This window comes from Myodes glareolus, chromosome 18, assembly GCF_982192425.1.
Source record: "Myodes glareolus chromosome 18, mMyoGla1.1, whole genome shotgun sequence".
NCBI classification, from domain to species: Eukaryota; Metazoa; Chordata; class Mammalia; order Rodentia; family Cricetidae; genus Myodes; species Myodes glareolus.
Genome location: NC_142043.1, coordinates 59,226,969 through 59,249,573, shown reverse-complemented (window position 1 = coordinate 59,249,573; position 22,605 = coordinate 59,226,969). Strand labels below are relative to the sequence as shown.

General features: G+C 39.5%; 1 protein-coding gene across 4 annotated transcripts in view; it reads right to left on the bottom strand.

Moving 5' to 3' along the window:
• Positions 1 to 22,605, bottom strand: part of Pcdh15 (protocadherin related 15) — a 1,307,054-nt gene that overhangs the window by 218,549 nt on the left and 1,065,900 nt on the right. For all 4 annotated transcript variants that reach the window (XM_085679751.2, XM_087898231.1, XM_087898232.1 and 1 more), the window contains 2 exons: positions 16,682 to 16,875; positions 9,809 to 9,941 (listed from right to left, as the gene is read on the bottom strand). In XM_085679751.2, the coding sequence (XP_085535877.2) occupies positions 9,809 to 9,941; positions 16,682 to 16,875 (327 nt within the window). The remainder of the gene's footprint in view (positions 1 to 9,808; positions 9,942 to 16,681; positions 16,876 to 22,605) is intronic.

Genomic DNA, 22,605 nt, shown 5'->3' with positions numbered 1-22,605 from the left:
AAAATAGGACTGGATTTTCTGTGTCTAGAGCATCGGGGCTTCTTAAAAAGATGCTTCTGTTCCTAATAACATATACTAAAAGACTTAATTCTGACTCTTTAAGACACGGAGTGTTAGCAGGGTAATTTGAGTATTTCAGAGTCAATCAAGAACTAAGCAGACAAGAGAGAACAGCTGGTAAGGTCAGTGGAAGGCAGTGGGACTTGGTGGAGGGAACAGGGAAAGTGAGTTATCCTGGGAACACTCAATTTGGTTGACTGACTGGAAATGAGGGCTACAGAGAAAGTGAAGTTCAGGGGTGACTTTAGAGTAGGTCTGAGAATTGCAAAGTGAGGACGCTCTTTAGTGAGTGTGGTAAACGCAGGAGGGTCCTTGTTTTTCTTGGGAGGTGGGGAGTTAGTATCAAGCTCTCAGTCTAAAGTAAATTAATTCAGAGACTCTGTGGCAGTGCTGTGACGGCATCCCATAACTCCTTTGAAAAACAGAGCGGTGTTCCCTGTGTTGAAATGTGTGTTGAAATGCTGCTAGCTGAATGGCTTTAACTTTCACTCCACTCCGTTCAGGAATTAAATCTTCCAAAGAGAGATGACTTACTTAAGGTCAAACTGCACCTTTCTGCACTCCTTTTCCTGTCCAGTTTTTTCAACTTGCAGTTACCACCTCAAGGTCTGGCTTCAGCTGAGTCTGCTAAACAGAACTGGCAGAGCAAAGACTCTCACCATCTCCCACATCCTGATACTCCTGCATCTCTCTCCCTCTCCCCCAAAAGATCTTCAAAAATGGCTCTTCCTGAGGGTCAGGAGAGATGCTCAGTAGTTAAGAGCACTGACTGATCTTCCAGAGGATCTAGATTCAATTCCCAGCACAAACATGGCAGTTCACAACTGTCTGTAACTCTAGTTCCAGGAACCTGACCCCCTCTTCTGCCTTCCATGGACACCAGCATGTACTCGACGCCCAGAAAAACATGCAAAGCAAACACTCACACACATCAAATGTGTGAGTGCATGCATGTGTGTGGTGTGTGTGTGTGCATATGTGTGAGTGTGTTTAGACTCCGCTGTAGGTTTTTTTTTGAAAGGCCTTCATGAGACACATCATTCCATTAATCCTATATCTCTTGGCTGGCTTTGCTAAAAAGTCAATTCAAATAAATGCTTACTTAGTATTTGGAGGGAAGCAGTGATCTTATACCCAGACATCAGGCCATATTTGACCCCTGAACTGGAGAAATGAACTAGAAAATTTGAACACATAACAGATGAACTGAAAACATCAAATGGACTTCGACAATGAATGCAAACAGGAAAAGAAGCTTGAGAATTTAACCTAGAGGCATTTCAAAAATTTTTAAAAGGATTTTTTTCTGTATACATGTGTATGCAGGCGTGAGTTTATATGTATGACACATGTGTAGGTGCCTGTGGACGTGATAACGTGGCATAGGATCCCCTGGAACTGGGGTTGCAGGCAGTTGTTAGCCTCCAACCTAGGTGCTGGGAACAAAACCCGCATCCACTGCAAAATTAGTAAGTGATCCTAACTACAGAGACATCTCTCCAGACCCCATTTTCATTTTTTAAATTCAAGAAAATGAGAAAGAACTATCAAAGTAGAGTTAAAGAAGGAATGAATTAAAAGCACCCCTGGAGAAGAGTATGCTGGAAGCCAACTAAATGCATTTTAATTTTTTATGCATATGAGAGTTCTGCTTGTGTGCATGTTTATACACGGTGCCTGGTCATGATGAAAGCTAAGTCAGGATATCATTTCCCCAGTTGCTGGGATTATAAATGGTTGTGAGCTGCCATGTGGGTGTTGGGATTGAACCTATGTCCTCTAGTAGAACAGCCAGCGTCCTTAACCAATGCACCATCTCTCTAGCCTCCAAATATATTTTAACACAGAGAGAAGATGATGGCTTTTGACATTGCTTGATGGTAGATGTGGTATGAAGAAGGATATGTTTGAGAATGGAATGGATGTGGAGACTGTAATATGAGCCATTTGAATGAATTATTGTGAGCAAACTTCTGAATAACACAGTGTCCACAAGAATGATAGGAAGGCGAAAACCAAGATGTCAGGTCATTTTGAGGACCAAATCTAAGACATTTTGCACAGTTAACAGAAATGTAGAGTTAAGAGAGCTGCTCATCAAGTGCAACTTTTTTCTGTTGTTTTGCTTTTAATTGCAAGCTATGTAGGCCAATTTGAATACCAATAAAGTGAATTAGGTCAAGAAAGATATCCCTCAGTTGCTAAGAATGGATGATTCTGGGTCATGTAGCATGGTCTACAGTAGATATACACAGAAAACCGCAGCATGTAGACTGGGTCACTATTAAGGCTGATACACTTAGAAGGGGCAGTGACTTGTCATTTGTACTGGGCCTTACAAATTAAGTTGTTAGTCTCCACTGCTGGATGGTCCATTGCCATTGCCGTTCTGCAATGTATCTATGATGACTCAAGGTATGATAAGAAACTGAGAGTCATGCTTAGCAACATTTGAAGTCATTTAATAGGAATTTTGTATTGATTCTTCAAAGTAGCTTGATGTTTGGATGTGCATGCATGTGTACATGTGTGTGATTGCATGTAGAAGGCAGAAGACAATCTGGATATCATACTGAAGATACTGCTCACCTTTTTTAAAAAAAACAAAAACAAAAACAAAACAAAACAAAACAAAAAAACCAATGTTCCTCACTGGCCTGAATATCACTGAACAGATAGTACAGGCTGGTCAACAAGACTCACAGATTCTCATGTATCTACTTCCCAAGCTCTGGGGTAAAGAATGTGTACAACCATGCTGGCCCTTTATTTTAATATGAGTATTAAATTTGGGTTCTTCAGCTTGACAGGCAAGTACTTGCAGATGAAGCTATCTCTCTGACCTCTAAAACCAACTTTGAAATGTGGATTTTGCTAGTAATTCAATTAAATTCATTCCTCGTTACAAAATTCTTGAACCAGTTGAGATGTGGAGGGAACAGCTAAGGTAGGAATGTGGAGCGTTTGGTGATTCCGAAGAAGAAATACATCATATGGAAAAGAGATGAGTAAGTCTGAGCTGTCGGGTGAGACTATGAGAGGCATCCTTTATGTATTTGATGAGAAGATGACGCAGGACAAACATCAACATAAACTTTCCCCCCTTTCCCAATGAATTTTTATTGTTGGGCTCAATTCTAACCACAGTTGACGTCTACATTGACCTGTGCAAGAAGTCACGGGACTGCTCTTCTATGCATAGTGGTATCAGAAAGCACTGCTGTGAGTGCTGGGCTCAGTGCACTTCTGTGATCCCTGCATCTGGGAAGATGAGAAGAGAAGACGATGAATTTGAAGCTAGTGTATAGAGCAAGTTTGAGGTGTCTCTTCTGCAATGTAAGATCCCCAGTGGGGGTGGAAGAAGAAGGTGGAAGAAAAAGCCAAGTATGAAGTGAGGGAGAGAAAGGAGGAAACTTTTATCTTAATTTATTTTTAAATCCTTAATTATTTTACAAAAGGACTCAAGAACATGGCTTTATTACTCAATAACAGTGAGTTTTTCTAAACTACTAGCCCTCTTCGAGTGAAAATTTTTTTCACTTGTTTCTATGGAAGCGCCTGTTGTTAAATTGTAAATCAGAAGCAGAAATAAGGCTAAAATAATTTTATCTCATTCAAAATGAGCATGTAGTTCACAGCTTGAGGAATAAGAATCAGGAGCAATTAGGTAGGAAAAAGCTGTTGTTTTAGACATGCTAAATTCAGATTCATCCCTGCAACCTCCCTGGAATGTCAGAGTTCATGTCTGTGAGATCACTGTTGCCTATGGAACATTTATTATGTGGGACTAAGTTATCACTGGGAAGAAGGAAGAGCATATGAACAAAAAATATTTAAAAATGTGTTTTATTTCAGATACTATGATTCTGCCAAAGGTGCACAGCAATAAAATGACTCCTAATGATGTTCTTCTAGATCCATAGACCAGTGTCCCTCTCAGCCATCATTGAAGAGGCTTCCTCTACTGGAGATGGGAATTAACACAAGAGACACACAAGTGGACAATGCGTAGAGAGTGAGAAACCTTGGAACACTCAGTCCTAAATGAAATATTTTCATTAAACTCTGCCCTCAAAGCCCAGGGAGTTATGTGGAAGAGGAAGCAGAAAGATTCCAAGAGCCAGAGGGGATGGCTGACTCCCAGAATTCAGTGTCTTCCAGACACAGCAGGACTAGCGTGCATATGAACGCACAGAAACCATGACAATGAGCACAGGGCCTTCACAAGTTCAAGGCAGATAGGGTCCTAATGCTAAGAGGGGGAAGTGAACATGAACTCCCATCTCTAATGCAGAAGCTCTCTCTAATGAACATCTGCTTGCAAAGGAAGTGTTAGTTTTCCCTAACAGAGTATCACTGGGCATATAAACCACACTGGAGTGTAGGTCACGGGCCCAGCAGTAAATGACCAACACAAACTCAATAACACTTTCAAGTATTTTTGTTTTCTCATGTTGCTTCACGTTGGGGCATGTTTTTGTCTTACTGGTGATCTCTTGCTTGTATATTATGGTTCTTGTTTTCTTTTTTTTTGTTTCTTATTTTCTTTTTCTCTTGTGTGTGTTTCTTGTGCTTTCTCTTGGCTTTCATTTTTGCACTTATTTTTCTTATATACTGGTTTGTTTATTTTATTTTCCTGTTTGCTTTCTTAAGAGAGAAAGAAAGCATGGGGATAGTTGGGTGGGGAGTTGGGACCAATCTAGGAAGAGATGGGGCAGGGAAGAAACCATGATAAGAATAAATGAAAGTGTGGTTGCCATATAACTTTACTTACTTGGAGATGAAAATTATTCTTGGGTAATCGATATCCCATAGTATCAAAAATATCAAAATATTTCTTTTGAAACTTGTATGTAACATGAGGGGAAGGCTTGTTTGTTTGTGTTTTCAGTCCTGCCCAGCCCCCCCCCCCCAGCTGTTTAGTCCCTAAGAAAATGACACAGAGGACTCCGTAAGTTATAAAGCTGATTGGCCCACTAGGTCTGGCTTCTTACTGGCTAACTCTCACATCTTAATTAACCCATTTTTCTGATCTATTTTAGCCATGAGGCTCTGTACCTTTTCCAGTGGGGCAGCTCACATCCGGCTGCTTAGGTGATCTGGGCAGGAGTGGGAGGAATCAACTTCCTCCTCCCCAGAATTCTCCTGCTCTCCTTGCATCATTTCCACTTCCTGTCTGGTTTTCCCACCTACACCTCCTGCCTAGCCAATCAGTGTTTATTTAAAACATGACTGACAGAATACAGACAATTCTCCTGCACCACTTGTACATACCAGATCATCTACTCAGGAAAGAAAATTTTCACTATGGATCTGTTAACTTTTATAAGAAGCAGACAACTGATATTATGAAACAGTCTCACTCTCCTACTTTCCCTCCTTCTCTGTCTTCCCTTCATGCTTCTCTCGTTCCTCCCTTTCTCTTACAACTACATCATCCATCTATCTGGTGTGGGAGGTCCACTGTCTGTGTGTTGCTTTTCTTGGTTAACAAATAAAGAAACTGCTTTGGCCTGTTGATAGGACACAACTTAGGTAGGTGGGGAGACAGAACTGAATGCTGGGAGAAAGAAGGGCAGAGTCAGAGATGCCATGGATCCGCGGCCAGAGATAGACGTGCTGAAACTTTTGTTGGTAGGCCATGACCTCGTGGTGATATACAAATTAATAGAAATGGGTTAAATAAAGATATACGAGTTAGCCAATAAGGAGTCAGAGCTAGTGGGTCAAGCAGTGATTTAATTAATACAATTTCTGTGTGGTTATTTCGGGGATAAGCTAGCCGGGTGGCTGGGATGAAAAAGTGGCTCTCTCCTTGCAATATCTATCTATCTATCTATCTATCTATCTATCTATCTATCTATCTATCTATCTATATTTCTTTCTTCCATCTTAATCTATCATCTATATATATCATCAGTTATCAACCATATCTTATCATTTCTCATCTATTGGTCATCTATCACCCATCTACTAACCATTTATCAATGCCTATCAATCATGTATCTGTCATCTATGTATCCATCTACCTCTTTATTTTCCTATCAATTTATTCATTTATCATTTACCTATCATCCATCTCTCATCTATTTACCTATAATCAATCAGTCTATCAGTCAATCCATCTATCTAATAACGCCTATTTCTCTATTTTTTTATCATCTATCTATCCATCTATCTGTCATCTCTTATCTATCTGTCATCTCCCTACCATCTGTCCATTCTTTTATATAAACTACAATTTATGCTTGGAATTAGGTAACCAGCATCAGTATTTCGCATATTTCAGTTGCGTCTTCTTTGCTCCTGACATTCTTTTGAGGCAATGGTAATAATGAATCATTTCAAATCTGAAATTCAGTGCTAAAAAGGTGCACAAATGATTTTTCTAAACACACAAATTGAAAACAAAGTAAAATCAGTGAGTTTCCCCCTCGACACATATAGGGGGATCATGGCAGCCTTCCAACTGGGATAAATGGCACCTGTCATTTATGAGGAGATGGCATCTTCAAACCTAGTCTTCAGCTTCCATTAGTAGAGTAATACGTGAAGGAACTTGAATGCTCAAAGAGGAAAAAATATTAAAGAAAAGCAACCACACAATACTGTCAGTTATCCGGTGCACACCTGCACCCGGTGCACAGTGTTCATGAATCATAAACTCAAGTGTCACCTTTGGGCAAAAGTACATTCTATTGTGTAAGGAATATTTATCAAACAAAAAGGGAGACTATGAAAGAGGGGAGCAAGGACCTGAGACTTCTAGAGCATTTCAAATGTCAGCAAAACAAATTAGCACCTCTGACGGGCTCTGAGCTGCAGCAGGGCACGTGTAGGACAGCTTGCTTTTAATTCAAACTGTTATGGGAAAGAATCAATTCTGTAGTGAGGTCAAGGCAGCAGGACATTTTCTTCAAGACTAAAAATAATACTGCCTCCAGGCATGTGGGCTAAATTCCATAGCATCTTGAAACTATTGTTAAAGACTTTAAATATGGATAAAGATGAATGGAAAAGCCGCTGCAAGTTCACATAGCAACTCTGGAAGGAAGAAAATCCTACCTACCCCATGCTAACCCCAATCAGCATTAGAGAGCAAGAAACCAGAGGTCTGAGGGCAGTTTTCTTCTCTGGCATCTCATCAAATTAATATTCACACCAAGTGGAAACTACAAGCTTCCCAAACACCCTTAGGCAGAATGGAAAGGACAAACTGAAAAATAGGCTTGCGTCTGGAGCAAATATCATCGATGTCCTTAGATTTTAGGAAAACAGATCCTTCTGTCCTGAAGCAAATCCCTTACCACCCCAGGCTTTTCCTTTTCATTTTATGTTGGGTGGCATTGCCACCTATAAAAAAAGGGAAAGGACAGAGAGTTACAGGCATCTTGCAAGATGTTGGAGGAGTAATTTGAGGGATACTTTTCAACTTAGAGGTCACGAGTTTAAACTGTGTCTCAGTGGATTACGAACAAAAGAGGTTGGTGGTCTACGAAGAACCCTTGATGGTGACACTCTTGCTCCTTCTCATCCAGTCTGCCACCACAACTGTGTTCCTTTCTTTGCCTCTTCCAGCAACACAAAGGAGAATTGAAATGTCATTGCAAGTATTTTTTTCCAGACTTTGTGCCAAAGAAATGTGAGATATGAGAAAGGCAAACTCGATTCATCTTGAATGCCCAGTTAGTGTTATTTTCCTATAATAAGGTTTCCAGATCTTCCTGAGATTTATTGACATTAAAACCAGGCTACCTTATAAGTCAAAGTTATGACTTATCTCATACAAGTTATATTACAAAAGGGAACATTGTTAGGGAAGATTTCATTATAAACTATTGATAATTTCTTGACCTGAACATTAAAAATTTAAGATTTATTATGCTTTCCATTTCCTTTTGTTTTGCTAAATAATTCCTCATGGATGTAAATTTTTTTCATTATTTCATTTCAGTGAATGCAAATTAACATTTTATTTCCCATTATATACCTTTATAATAATATGGTTAGGTGTTTGGTGTAGCTGAAGAAATGCTATATTTTCTTTAATTCACCTATTAATATTCTTGACATTTTATTATTACTGATACTTTTACTTTTGAGTTATTTTATTACTCACACATTCTATTAATAATTAATTAATAAAAAGGGAAACTTCAGACTTGAGGAAGAAAAGCAGTAAAATAGATATTAAAGGAAAACTCCAGACGTGTTTGGGAATGCCAACAAAATTCTGGCATCTGAGTAGCCATAGGATGACCCTGCCATAGAAAGTGCGGAGGTCAGAGGGCACAAGAACATAAGGACTTTGAGCAAAACCTAGCTGTGTCCTGTGTCACCGTAGTCAAGAGTCAAGAGTACAAGTTGAGGCTGGGATTCTCCGCAGCATAATATTTTAATAAATGTCTCTTGATGTAAAGTAGCATCCTGAATACTTATATCATAAACTGGGTCATTTCCAAACAGCACAAAGACAGATAATGTCTGTCCTGTGAACAGGTAAAGTAATATGATTAATTTTCATCGTTAAGGAAAATTATTAATAATTATGGGCATTAAAATTGTGATGTCTATTATGACATTTTCAACACAACATCCAAACATACACAAATACATACACACAGAGATACACAAACATAGACACCACACATACACACACATATACTTACACAGACACGTGTTGACACATACACATTCATACACACATTGACATATACATACAAAAATAAACACACTAACACACTCACACATGCAAACATATACACATACAGACATATACACACATGCACATACACTAACACAAATACACACACACACACACACACACACACACACACACACATACCTTACCACCTAACTATACTTTGCTCAGACTGAGCCTTTTTTTACCCTTCTACTTTAATGTCACTTAAGGACAGAGATGTAGAGAGATACATTTATATCTGGTTCGCCTATGAGAGAAAAAGTGATATTTCACCTTTTTCCTTCTCTTGAGCCCCTTTCTGTATACACCAACTCCTCTTCATGTAGTCCTTTCCGATACCATATCCATGACTGTTTAAACCCCGGAGATAACTATTGACATCATGAAGCTCCCTATGCAGTCAAAGGTATACCTGTAGTGGTTCAGTGTGCCTTGGTCAGTGACATGTCAATACTGAAAACCTAGCTATTCTTTTACAAGAATATTCTCTGCCGGGAACCTTGAGCTGGACATAGAAGCATCATCTCAAAGCACCCTTTTCATATAAATGAGTACATTGAAACAGTCATCAAATCAGATCTGTGGCCATAGGGCCAAAACGAAGTTTGCTTTAAACTCTGAATGCCGCCATAAGCCTGAGTATAAGATTGTTCCCCCCTGGTATGACTCTGCAGTCAAAATAAACCCAGCTGGGGAAGCCCGGACGATGGTCAGCTGTACTCCTCAGCTGCAAAGTACTAACTACTCAAGCACACACTGCCTAGCCCTTCATTTTCTCCGTGAGCATCACAACCAGTCCCTGCCAGTCTGTGTGAGGTTTTCAACTGTGCAAACCGTGAAACAGATCAGTTGCAGACCATCCCCGCCCCGCATCCACTTGCTACTTGCCTCTGACCCTTCCTCCTCCGAGAGAAATGTCATTCACCAGAACATAAGTAAGTGTGCAAGGACGTCCACCCCGCGCCATAGACACTCACGGGCTATCACACGAGGGCATCGGACATATTACACACAGCAACACACATATTCATATCCTAGGCACACCTGTAGATTTAATAAAACAGCGCCGATCCTCATGGCTTCGCTGACTTCCAAGCTGTACATCAGCTGCGGGAAGCGGGGAGGGCTCTGGTTGTTGGGAGGTAGAACCTCGATGTACACCGTGCAGATGGAGTGCCTGCCAGAGAAAGGGGAACAGCGTTTAATGACCCCCGATACACCGAAACTTTGAAGACAGGTTTTATTTGTTTGCTGTGTTTATGGGACATGAAAATTTCAACTTTTATAGAAAGCAGTAAAATCATAAAAGAATAGAACAGTAAAAGTTACCCGCCAGAATATAATGCCTTTGTGAAATTAGCGTAGTAAAAGAAAAAAGATTTGCCTCCGGTACCTGTTCCTACTACTTAGATGAATAGTGTGAGTTAAAAACAGTGGCTGCAAAAGAGAGCTAATGAATTGACTTGCCTAAACTGATGGTCCAATTTGTAATCCTATTTTTAATAGCAAAGCAAACAAGCAAGCAAACAACATCTTTGTGTAAACACTTTGAAACAAAGCTTGTCCTCGAGGCTGGCTCTCTTCCAATTAAACCAGATGAAGGAGTATTGAGTAATTCAACACATAGCTACACACATGAACACTCGTGTGCCTATGTTCATACACCCCTGTACACACACACACACACAGAGAGAGAGAGAGAGAGAGAGAGAGAGAAAGAAAGAGAGAGAGAATGGGCTGTATTTTAGTTCTGTCTCTAACATCTAACATTAATCACTTACTGTGAATTTTTTTTTTTGGTTGAGTGTCAAATGATAAAGTAATCCTAGGGTGAATAGATGAATTCATGGTAATAAACCTGGAAATGTTTGAAATTCTTAAAAATAAAATGAAAAACTGAAAATTACCTTTAGTTAAAGCCCATAATGAGCGAGAATTTTCATGAAGGGAATGAAGTTACCTCATTATCGTAAGTAACATTTTTACTATTTTCACATAGATTCTTTTAGCATCTTTGAACACTCGATTTGTAGACAATGAAAGTTGAAGAATCAAGGCTTTTGAGGCTGATATGGCTTTATAAAGAGAAATACTGACAAAATAGACAAATGGAACACATGAATTTACCAATCTGGTCCTTTACCAAGAAATGCATGCAGCATTCTATAGGAACATGCTCTGCTTCCTAAAATGTAGGTTTCATGCACTATTTTTTTAAATTATATTTTTAAATTTAAAACGCTTTAATGGTAATTCTTGTTTGGGGACTAGAATTTTCTTATTTTCTTAAAACAGTAAAAACGAACGAACAAACAAACAAAAACCCCTTTGTAACGTATTCCAATGACACGTTTTTCTGGCATTAACTAATCTGTTCTGTTTTTCTTTTCAAATGTTTTAAGTGCAGACTGCAAGCACTGAGACCTGACTGGCAGCTTGTCCATCCATAGTGTACATGGGTACAAATTGCTGAGTTCTCTGCAGACAGATCACATGCACTGTTAAGCATTTCTATTAAACTGGGGTCACTTTAACACATTTATTACTTCTATTTATTGCGATACTGTTCCAAAGTAAACTCATTTTAAGTTAAAATATGTCAGAGTTTTACAGTCAGTTCAAGTGTCTGAAGTCATTTTCTCTGGCTTATATTTTGTGAAAGTGACCTCACAAAAATGAATAAAATTTTTCTTATCGAGATAAATTCAGATGGAAATATAGATACAACGGTGAAATAAATAAAAGAGTCAATAATTAAAATTTAGCCTTTAAGGGTACATTAAGATGAGCTAAGGCAGGAAGTCTCAGTTTGCGGGTCATGACCCCTTTGGCAAACTTCTAGAACCAAAAGTAGATTATGATTCACAACAGTGGCAAAATTACAGTTATGAAGTAGCAATGAAAATAATGTTATGGTTAGGGGTCAGCACGACACAAGGAACTGTATTAAAGGGTCACAGCATTAGGAAGGTTGAGAATCACTGTGTTAAAGTAATAGCAAATCATTATTCACAAACCTGTAAGTGTTCCTACAGAAGCCAAATAACAGAAGGCTACAGATTTTCTTTCCTGTTGTTTATTTGTTTGTTTTGCTTTATTATTTTTGATTTTGTTTTCAAGACAGGGTTTTTCTGTGTTGCTCTGGCTATCCTGGAACTAGTTCTTTGACCAGGGTGGTCTCATACTCAGAGGTCCGCCTGTCTCTACCTCCTGAGTACATGAACCAAGGCATGTGCCATCATTGACTGGATTTTTTTTTAATAGTTACAGTTTTAATGAGTTACATTTCTATGGTCAGAACAGGGGGATTTTCATTCTCAGTTGGGCTTAATGCCCCTCATAATATCCTTGGCAGTACTCACAGGTGAGTCTCAGAAATTGGTAGCTGTTGTTGGTTTTGTTTGGTTTTTGTAATTTGAGACAGCGTAGTTGTTGTTATTTGTTTTTGGGAACAAGTCTGACTACTTTACCCAGGTTGGCCCAGAACTTTCGTCTTGTTGGTCTTAAGTTAATGCGAGTCTGTCTCAACCTCTTGCAGGTTGGTATGATGTTCATAAACCACCATCCCCAGAACAACTGCCAGATTTTGTAGCTGGATAATGCTTTACTGGGTTATTGTTGCCCCCCAGCACTGCTATGTGACCTTGGGCTGAGACAAAGGACAACTCTGGTCCAGAGTGACTGTCTCTATCCCTGTTCTTTTTCCGGTCCTTTCTATCCATATTTCAGGGATTTGGATTGCTAGTCATGCTCACAATACCTCCTGGGGATTTATCTCTCAGCCTTGTTTTGGGAAGATCATATTTCAGTCCGCACCTCTTTCATCCATCCTATCTTGGCACTCTGCTGTGGCGTGTTTAATAAGTCCCAGTCTTTTTGAGGGTTACTGCTTTTAAAAAGGAGATCTCCTCTTTATCCCTGATGTCAGCAAAGTGTCATAGGAAGCATTCCTAAAATTGAGTGTCTATAGCATTAACTGTAAAACGATGACTTAATGCTGTAATAAACAGCAATCATTCAACAGCACAGTTTAAGCACATAGTAAAACAGGGCAGTTGCTAGGTAAATAATAACATTTTATGTGAGTATTTCATATTCACATTTATAGCCAGCCCTAAATGCATAAAACCAAGCTTCTTTCTATCCATATTTTATTTTGGTAATAGGGCAAGTATGATGCAAATAAGTTTCCATTTTAAAAAATGAAAATCATGAGGCCTTATTATTCTTATTCTGTTGACTAAAAGGTCAAAGCAGAACAAAAGAGGTAATGAATTTGGAAGGCAGTTTTATGACTTAAAAAGTCATGTTGAATCACTGAATTTGACTAGCCTGGTTTATAATTTTAAATAATTGCAGAACAAGTGACTGAATTAAAGTTACTGAGCTCATTAACAGCTGCAGATAAAATAAAAGAGCTCTTGAATTCCTTCAGTCTCATAAGAACATATTTTATAAAGTATATTGGAGAGGTTTTCTTTATTTATCTGATGGGTGTGAATATGAGAGGTCCTTGATTTGTTACAAATGATGATGTCTTATTCCAAACACTAAAGTATTTGAAGTCTTGGACTCAGACTATGAAATTCCAGTATTTAATTAGTCATGCCATAACTGAAACTTCATCCATGATGAAGTGTATATGTTTGTGGTAAGGGACAAATAAAATATTAATAAAGAAAAGCCAGAAAGATTAACCTAATGCACTTTGACTTTGGAAACATCATAATTTAAAAAGATAAACTAGCCTAACTTTGTATCACTATGATAATAATTTTACACCATTGTGCTTATGCAATTATATATGGCTACTTGTTCCCATGATAAAGATGACTGGTATTTATATTACTTTCTTTGCAAGATTTTAAACAGAGAAGTCACAGTGGGTTTTCCTTTATCCCCTCCTCACTAGCAACTTGCTACAAAATCTATATTTATAGTTTGCTGCTTATGGATTCCATTTTGCTATCTTGGCAGAAAAATACAGACATCTCCAGAAGCTTCTTATTTCTGTCCAACACAAGAGAACAGTTAATAGAAGACGGGAGCGGAATTTTTCAGAGGCAGCACACAAGGCTTTTCAGACAGAGGGAACATTCATGCAGCCAAAGGAATATACGGAAAACGACAAATGTTGCACAAGCTGAGCGAGGAGAAGTTGCTGACACTGGAGTGTTTGCTCATTATGGACCATCAAGTCTGAACTTCATCTCGATGGTGGGACAGGCAATCCATTGAAAGCAGGCCACTGACATGGCCAGATGTTCCAAGTGTCCTCATGATGCTCTGCCTTCTTCACATACGTCTTTGCCCTTGTTTCCTCCCTGACATTTCCCATCATGCCTGCACCTATGTTTATAGCCCCAGCAAGTCCTTCTTTATCTTACCTTCATTTCCAGTGTTTCTCTCAGAAGACAAGGAATTTTGGGAACCCAGTAATTTTCTTTTCAAAATCAAAGATTCTTTGTCATGTCTCTATTACTATGTACAATTATTTTAAAGAACATATATTCACAGTGGAAAAAATTGTGCTGGAGAACATTATTTATTCATGGGTTAATTAAGTACTAAATTGGATTTCATGACAAAAAAATAAGAATATAAGAGGATACCATATCATGTGTCAATCATTTTATGGTCATTTTTATGAGAAGCTGTTGGGATTAGAACTGTTTTCTAATCTGTTGGTAGTAATAATTCATTCCAGGATTTAATACTATTTACTCAACTTAACTGAACTAAATAGATACATTAACTAACGGACACTACCCGAGTAAGTTATGCTTTAATCTTAGGACTTTTTTTTTTAATCCTTTAACTTATATCTGCAATTTTGCTCTAATCAAAGCCCTGTAACAAAAGATAAAAATAAAAAAGACAAAAACCTAAGAATCCAGCAAAGAATTTCTGCTGGTGTCACTGTGAACTTCTGGACACTTCACTAGGACTGGGGCCACAGGAACCTGAAGTCATTTTCTACAGGGCATGGGATTCCATCCCAATTAAATGTACAAACTCAAGTTGCCAAACTGAAAACCAAAATATTATGGAGAATGCCTCCAATTCTGATTTTTGCTGCCAAATGTTTTACTGCTATTACTCAACGACATGTATATTCCACCGTGGCTGGTGGTTATACTCTTATACTGGTAACTTTCAGATATCATCTTCCTTTCAAAGGAAACACTGAGAGCAAAGCCTTCCAAATCCTTAGTTCTCTTCCCAGCTCGATTTGAAGGCTTAAATTCCCTACAGAAACAGTGGATATCATTACCCAGCAGCAAACATACTACATCATCCCACAGGTAGAGAGGGCACGTGTGGTGTGGATTTTATTCTCTGCTGGCCCCAAGTGATGTCTGAAGAATATGTTGGTGATGTAGTGGTGAGAACTGCTGTCTTCCATGTGATGTCTGATGACAGATTATAAGGCAATCTTTTAGCATCCAACCCATTTAAAAAAAATAAAAAGGAAACTATTGGGGTTTGTTTTTTTTTTTCAAAACAGGGTTCCTCTGTAGCTTTGGAGCCTGTCCTGGAACCAGCTCTTGTAGACCAGGCTGGCCTCGAACTTGCGGAGCTCCACCTGCCTCTGCTTCCAGAGTGCTGGGATTAGAGGTGTGCGCCCCCGCCTCCCGGCAGGAGCCTGCTGTCCTTGGGAGGGCAGACACTCCCTTCTGAAGATGACACTTTGCTTGGGTGCCATTTTACATGAGTAAACCCTTCTACTGAACTAGCTTGCTTGGGAAGAGGCGAACAATCGACACAACAGAGCTTGGGTGCCATTTTACATGAGTAAACCCCTTCTACTGAACTAGCTTGCTTGGGAAGAGGCGAACAATCGACACAACGGAGAGGAACAAGCTGCCAATCCTCTGCTGTGACTCATTAAGTACAGTAGGAGAACCGCACTCTGAGGTTTGCTCTCTGCATTTTCAGTTGATCATGGTCAACTGTGGTCCCAAGGTAATAAAAGGAAAGAACTGGAATAAAGAATTGCCAAGTTTTAAATTGCATGTTATTCTGAGCAGCACACTGAAGTCGGCTTCTCCCTCTCTTTTCTGTTTTGACAATCAAGCAGCCATTCTCCCTATACCCCTGCTGCCCATATAACACATCCTCCCTTACATCCTCCCATTCATGTAGCAGCTCTCTGGTGCTGTTTCTGTTTTTTAATGGGCAACCTATATATGGCGGCTCTGTTGAACTTGTCTATATTGGGTTTCACAGTCTAAGTTGATGAGGATGATTGACCAGATCTTCCTCAAGAAGGCACCAGATCTCATTACAGATGGTTGTGAGCCATCGTGCAGTTGCTGGGAATTGAACTCGGGACCTCTGGAAGAACAGGCAGTGCTCTTAACTGCTGAGTCATCTCTCCAGCCCTTTTATTTACAAAGGACTCCCAAGTGTAAGTATGTGATGCTGGCAATGTTGCCCTATTACATTATAAGCCTATAATAATTGGCTTTCATCATGAATGTTACTGTATTACAGTTTCTCATTTATAAAGTATATTAAAAACTTGAGAGCATGGTTAGAAAACAGCATACATGCATACAAACTCAGCGCTTCAATAATCCCGTTTGTGAATGATGGCCTGGTGGCTCACTGGAGGTGAGCCTATTACTTGCAAAGAAGGGAGCAACACCGCAATCCTTGGGGTGATTTAAAACTCTAACATCATAGTAACTATAACATATCGACACATGTAAATCAGGCCAGAATTATTCAGTACAACGATGTCTTCAACTGAGAAAAATAAATATTATAAAATAAACTGAAGATTATAAAGGTCTTTTATGAAAGTTTAACTGAAAATAACAAACGGTGATCTTTTTATTATAGCCCCTTTTAATATTGATAGTGAACAAATATAATATTTTTTCTAAGACTATGGGACCTAGTGGGAGTCACCTTCTCTCTGCAGGCGGGGCGTTGTCCGAGGCCTGCACTGTCAGTGCGTATGTCTGTCCCACAATCAGCTCCACTCCTGGTGCAATGCTCACCAGCCCCGTGGTCCTGTTGATGACGAAGTCTCCCTGGGCGCCCACCAGGATTTCATAAGAGATCTCCCCATTAGAGCCTTCATCAGCGTCTACTGCCGTCAGCTGGGATCACAAAAGCACAACACAAACCCAGTTAGGATTCAGCCTCTCACTGCCGTGCCACTTTTCCAAACACAAGGAGCTGATTTCAAAGCTGAAGATGCTATAGAGTGTGTTTGGTGTGCAAATGTGTCCACTGCTTTTGTGTTTTGCTGTGACACCAAGTCACTGCAGGAACCTGGATTGTTGTTCTGTCCCTTGGGACCGTGTTCAGAACAATTTTTCAATATTGAAGACTGTCTTTATTCTAATTTAATAAAAGGATAAAGGGAGGAAAGCCTTAACATAAAATTTAAGAAGTTATTCTTTTATCTTATCTCTCGCTCTTTACACATGAACACACATCGCTACGGTCTGAGACCAGGACAAAATAAAAGGGCAAAGTCTGCTTTATTTCCACTGTGCTGCTGCTGATTGGTTTTCCCATGCAGTGTTCTCCTGCCTCAGAACCTCTACCCACTGGCTTCTGAAGGACTGATAAAGCCCACACTACAAAAACCATTTTCTTGTAAGAAAAGAGAATTATTTTCAGAGCTACAGAGACAGTGGCACAGAAGCACCTGTAAGACACGCAAATTCAAAATCACTCCCAGACAACTGGTGCTTATTGCTTACAAGAGGAGAACGACCATTTTTAATCCGATAAACCTACAGTTGTTTATTATATTAAACAAGGTTCCTCCACTTCTTGACAGATGTACATTTACAAAGGAGAGAAGGGATAACCCTGGCAGGAGATGTTACTAATATGCACTTCATAGGCTTTCCAACAATCCTGTTTTCACCCAGAGCAGTCTATGAAGGGAATAAGAATATGACCTCCTTTTACCCGGGAAGAAAAACAAATTTGTCTTTTGGACATGGATAGCACATTCCTTTGACCAGCCATTGTGCCTCTTCTCTCTTCCCTTTTCCACATGCTCTGCCAGTATCTGTCACTCTGAAGTCCCAGATCTTCAACGTTTAATAGCACCAGGAAATGCAAACAAATTCTTCGCATGCCCATTTACAGCTGCCTAAGGAGACCTGTGGCACATGTTGTAATTCTGATTCTATTTTATAAGGGACTGGAGAGAAGGCTCAGTGCTTAAGAGCAGTTGCCACTCTTCCAGGAAACCTGGGTCCAAGTCACAGCACCCACGTGATGGAGACCCACCAGCTATAATTCTAGTGCCGGGGATCTGTTGCACGTAGCAGGCATGCAAATGGTTGGACATACAGCATGAAAGGAAAACACTCATACACATGAAAAAATCTATTTTATAACTGTGGTGTGTGTGTGTGTGTGTGTGTGTGTGTGTGTGTGTGTGAGAGAGAGAGAGAGAGAGAGAGAGAGAGAGAGAGAGAGAGAGAGAGAAACAGAGGGAGACAGAGGGAGACAGAGAAAGAAACAGAGACAGAGAGTAGTGTGTAGATCAGAGGACAACTTTCAGTAATTCATTTTCTCCTTCTATCTCATGGGTTCCAGAATAAAATCCAGGCTGTCAGGCTTGACTGAGAGTACCTTTACCCACACTGGTCCATCCATCTTGCCAGCCCTCTCACTGTATTTTTAATTATTCACTGCACTTGGAGTGGTGATGGACACAGAAATAGCAGCAACAAAAATAGCGAAGACAAAAGGAAAGTTAGAGACTGGCATTAAGGATGCTTCATCCAGAGATTGGTATTTTAGGTAGACAGATGTGGCTGCCACAGGGAAGATATTTTCTGAAATGATTCTGGGACTTACGGAGGCAAAGGAGAAGGGAGCTATTTGTAGAAGCAGTCAAGTGAACGATGTGTATTAGGAAAGACCTGGTCCTGTCATCCAGAGTCGTGATCTTCGGCGTGAGGATAAAATTAGAGCATTAGAGGGTGGGGACTGAGGAGGAAATATCAGTTTTGATTATAGTAAATCACTTACACAAAATGTCTTAGGAAATCTTAATTAAAACTTAGCTCAAAGTGGATTCAATATTAAAATTTTTCTAGGGAATTAAATTGGCTAAAGAGATTTAATGATAAATGGCAGGGCCTCCATTTATGAAGAGGAGCTGGGAGTGTGCTCTGGGGACACAGGGATTACGGATGGTCTTATTTAACATTTTTATAAATGAGGTTGGAAGGGAGGCACGGAGAGATGATAATTAAATTGGGGATGGCACCCATGTGGGAGGAGCTATAAATATCAAACAGGGCTACAGAACACAGGTGGTAAGAAGTCACCTAAATCTGCAGCCAGCTTACCACAGAAGAGCTAACCTACTCTGCCAACACCGCAACTAACCCCTCAGAAGCTCACCATCTGAGGAAAGTCTAACAAGTGAACAGACAGGATGGATCTATGTTTAAGAGACTTAAAAAAGAGTTTCAAATAATCTTGTCCTTCTATTTCCTTAGTTTCGAGTTGTAATAACTCAGAACTGACATCATTTTTGCACATTAGCAAACCTTTTTTTTTTGAAGGGATTATCGGTAGTTTAGGGTTAGATTGGTCTGACTTCCCCCAGAGTATTAGTATTGAACTACCTCTCTGAGTGCCCAATCAATAGCAACATTCTCCAGCATAAAACTGAAAACCCAACACATTTCTTTTAAATTCTCGGCAAAGGTTTGCTGTGGGGCTCTGCACTGTGGGGTTGGGCAGAAGTAGAGATGGCCCCTTGACAGCTCAGGTGCTCATTGCCATGACAACATAAGTGACTTCTGTTCAAAGTCATTAGGTGAGGGTGCGTGAAACACATTTTTATTATGGGGTGGGGAGAGCTGCCTCATAAATGAGAAGAGGATGCGGAGAAGCCTGAGTATAGGAAGACACTAGTGTAAGATCTCTGATGGAATGAAAGCCAAACCTGGTATTTTAATACTTGAAATAATTATAACAACTTCATGAGAAATTTGGAATGATTTATTTCTTTTCCATATTGAATTACAGTTCTTTCAATGAAGTTTAAGCATGCCCTCTCATAATTCTGTCCTGCTATTTTTAAAATCTATGTATTCCAGGGGTCCCCAGCTTGATTTGAGCATTGATGCTATGCTTTCCTAGGCATCCTGGGTTAGCTATAATTAGAGACTCTGTTTTTCAGTGAGTAGTTTCTCAGTCCCCAATCCATTGCTGACACTTGGCTCCTCTAAGGCGCTGTACTGAGACTGAAGCCTGGAGTTGGGGATATTTCTGCTGGCCCTGTCCACCCTGAGCTGAGACAAGCTTCCACATAGAGAAAGTAGTTCCCGGAATTAAAGCAAATGTCATTGACTGATACTGATGGCCTCTTAACACTTGTGTCCAAGGTTGAATGGTACTGGAATGTCTTGACACATGAATCAAAACTCTACCTTCAAGAAAGCTAATTGAATTAGAGAGTATGCCACTTTATGAATAACAATTCTAAATTATATAGGAAAAGAGTTTTGTAACTGGTTATGAGGCACACGATCGTGAGTTAGTCATATCTCTTCTTGGTTTATGCTGGGCACATCCCTCTTACCCCATAATGTGTTTGGCATCCCTGCTCCCTAAACATGCACTATGCATACACATGCCTCTCCAAACAAGCACCCAGCAACTTCAGATCCCTGACTTGATAGTACTTTCCTCATGTCCTAATAGGATACTAGAAGAGCAAATCTGGTTTGAGCTGGTTTTAGGCATAGGGAAAATTAGAAAAAGCTGTGTCCTCCACTGGATTTTATTTTATCTCTATGTATCATTTGGTATCCATATAATTAAAATTATATGCATCATTTGAAAGAACAAGGTTAACAGATAAATAACTTAACACGCCAATCAAGATGGAGAAGCATCCAAACTCTGCCCTTGGTAACCTGAATCGTAGAAGTGGAGGCTTCAAACAATTATCCTGGGCCTGATGATCTTCACTTAGGTTGTTGTTTGTTTCCTTTCATTATACGCTGGTCTTTTCTATAGTTTTGCATTCAATAAAGTTTCTTTTCTAATTTTTTTCAAACGTATGAGGGCTTTTGTTTCAATTCATTGAGCAAGAAGCTAAAAACTTACCAACACCCAACTGTGACCCAACAGTCCATAACAGTCACGTCCTTGGCTCATGCCAGGACTTTTCTGTAGAATGATTGTGCCTTGATATCTTGGTATGTGGTAAATGTGATCTAAAAGTTATTGAATTGTCTATGGCTACTTCATCTACTCATTGTAATGATCCGAGTTCTTAATATGAAAATAGTAGCATTGTTTTTACCGAAACATTGTAAGATACTTAGTGAGTGATGAAAAGCAAATGATACTTTTTCTTTGTACTGATTTTTATATTTTAAAATTATATTTATATAAATTTGAAACTGAATACATTTGAAAGTGCCTTAATTCTTATAATATATGTTAATATTCTATTTATCATCTAAGTTGACTTTTTGAAGGAGAGGTACAGAAAATAATAGAGCCATTTTGGTAAAATTTGGAGGCATTTAAAACAGTATTTGTCCATTAAATGTTCAATTGTGGTTCTTCTTACAATAAAGAGAAATTTACCAAATGAATTATAAACGGATGACATCCTAAACCTGTGTTCAATAATTCTGGAAAATGTTCCATTATTTCATGGGAAGAGAGTTATAAAAGTATGCAACCTAAAGCCACATGATAGTGATGATAACAGAATTAGATTCCAAATTTGATTAAGAGAGAGAGAGTCATAATCTAGAGGGAGCATTCATTTCAGGGTGAGTGAGGGATATGGCAAAGCTCCAAGGCAATGCAGAAGGAGCTACGTGAAAGCCGAAATACGAAAGTTTATAAATGATGCTGGGTGCTGTGCTTGGGGAATTTACTGTCAGATGGGAAAAAAACTGCAAAAAGAAACAAATAAAATTCATGTTGACATCTTGTAGTGTCTAAATTTTAAAATGAAGGCAATAGATGGCTAACAGGTGATTGGGTAGATACAGCGCTGCTTAGGCGAAGATTAGATTCCACACAGTCTCTGAAGGATGCAGCTATGAGAGGAGGGGACGGATAAGAAAATGAGTAAAGTGCCGTCGTGTCCCATGTGCCGTGTAGAGGGGCTGCATAGATTGTGATTTCGCGAGATTAGTATGGACCTACGAAGACGAGGGATGAGGGGACACGGTACTTTTCACATGGAGCATTGCTATGGGTGGATGATGCAGGTGTCAACACTCTCTTCATAAATGCCAGGCCAATAGTCACTGCTTATATGTAGTACACCTTGTCACCCTTACCATAGAGTGTGCTTCTTCTTTACCACACTGCCAGCCCAGTCTCACGTGTGTGTATGTCACACACTGGCCTTTGCTTTGTGTTGTTTGCTCGTTTGCACTACAGTGTTTGCACAATGACAAACATCTAATGAAACTTTTCTAAGGACTTTGTCAAGAAACAACACGTGACATCTCCAAAGCTCACAATGAATCCACAGATAGTTCCGCCAGCGTGCTGATGAACATCCCCCAGACTGCGGTAGGTCTTTGAAAACCTCTGCGCTAGAGCTCAAAGGGGAAAGGATTGATTCATATGGCACGTGAAACACACAGAGGACTCTCAAACAACACATGCATCATGTAGAGATGTTTCTGTACTGTTTCCTCCATCATGGTTGGCCGGTGTTGTTTTTAGTATTTGGGCTTGGGAAAGCTGGGGAAACTGACAAGCTTCTGGTTAGGAAGTACGGTTGTAAGAAGCAAAGAACGCAAGAGAACTATTTTAATGTTTATTTTTAACTTTACACTTTATTATTTACATGTATATAAGTG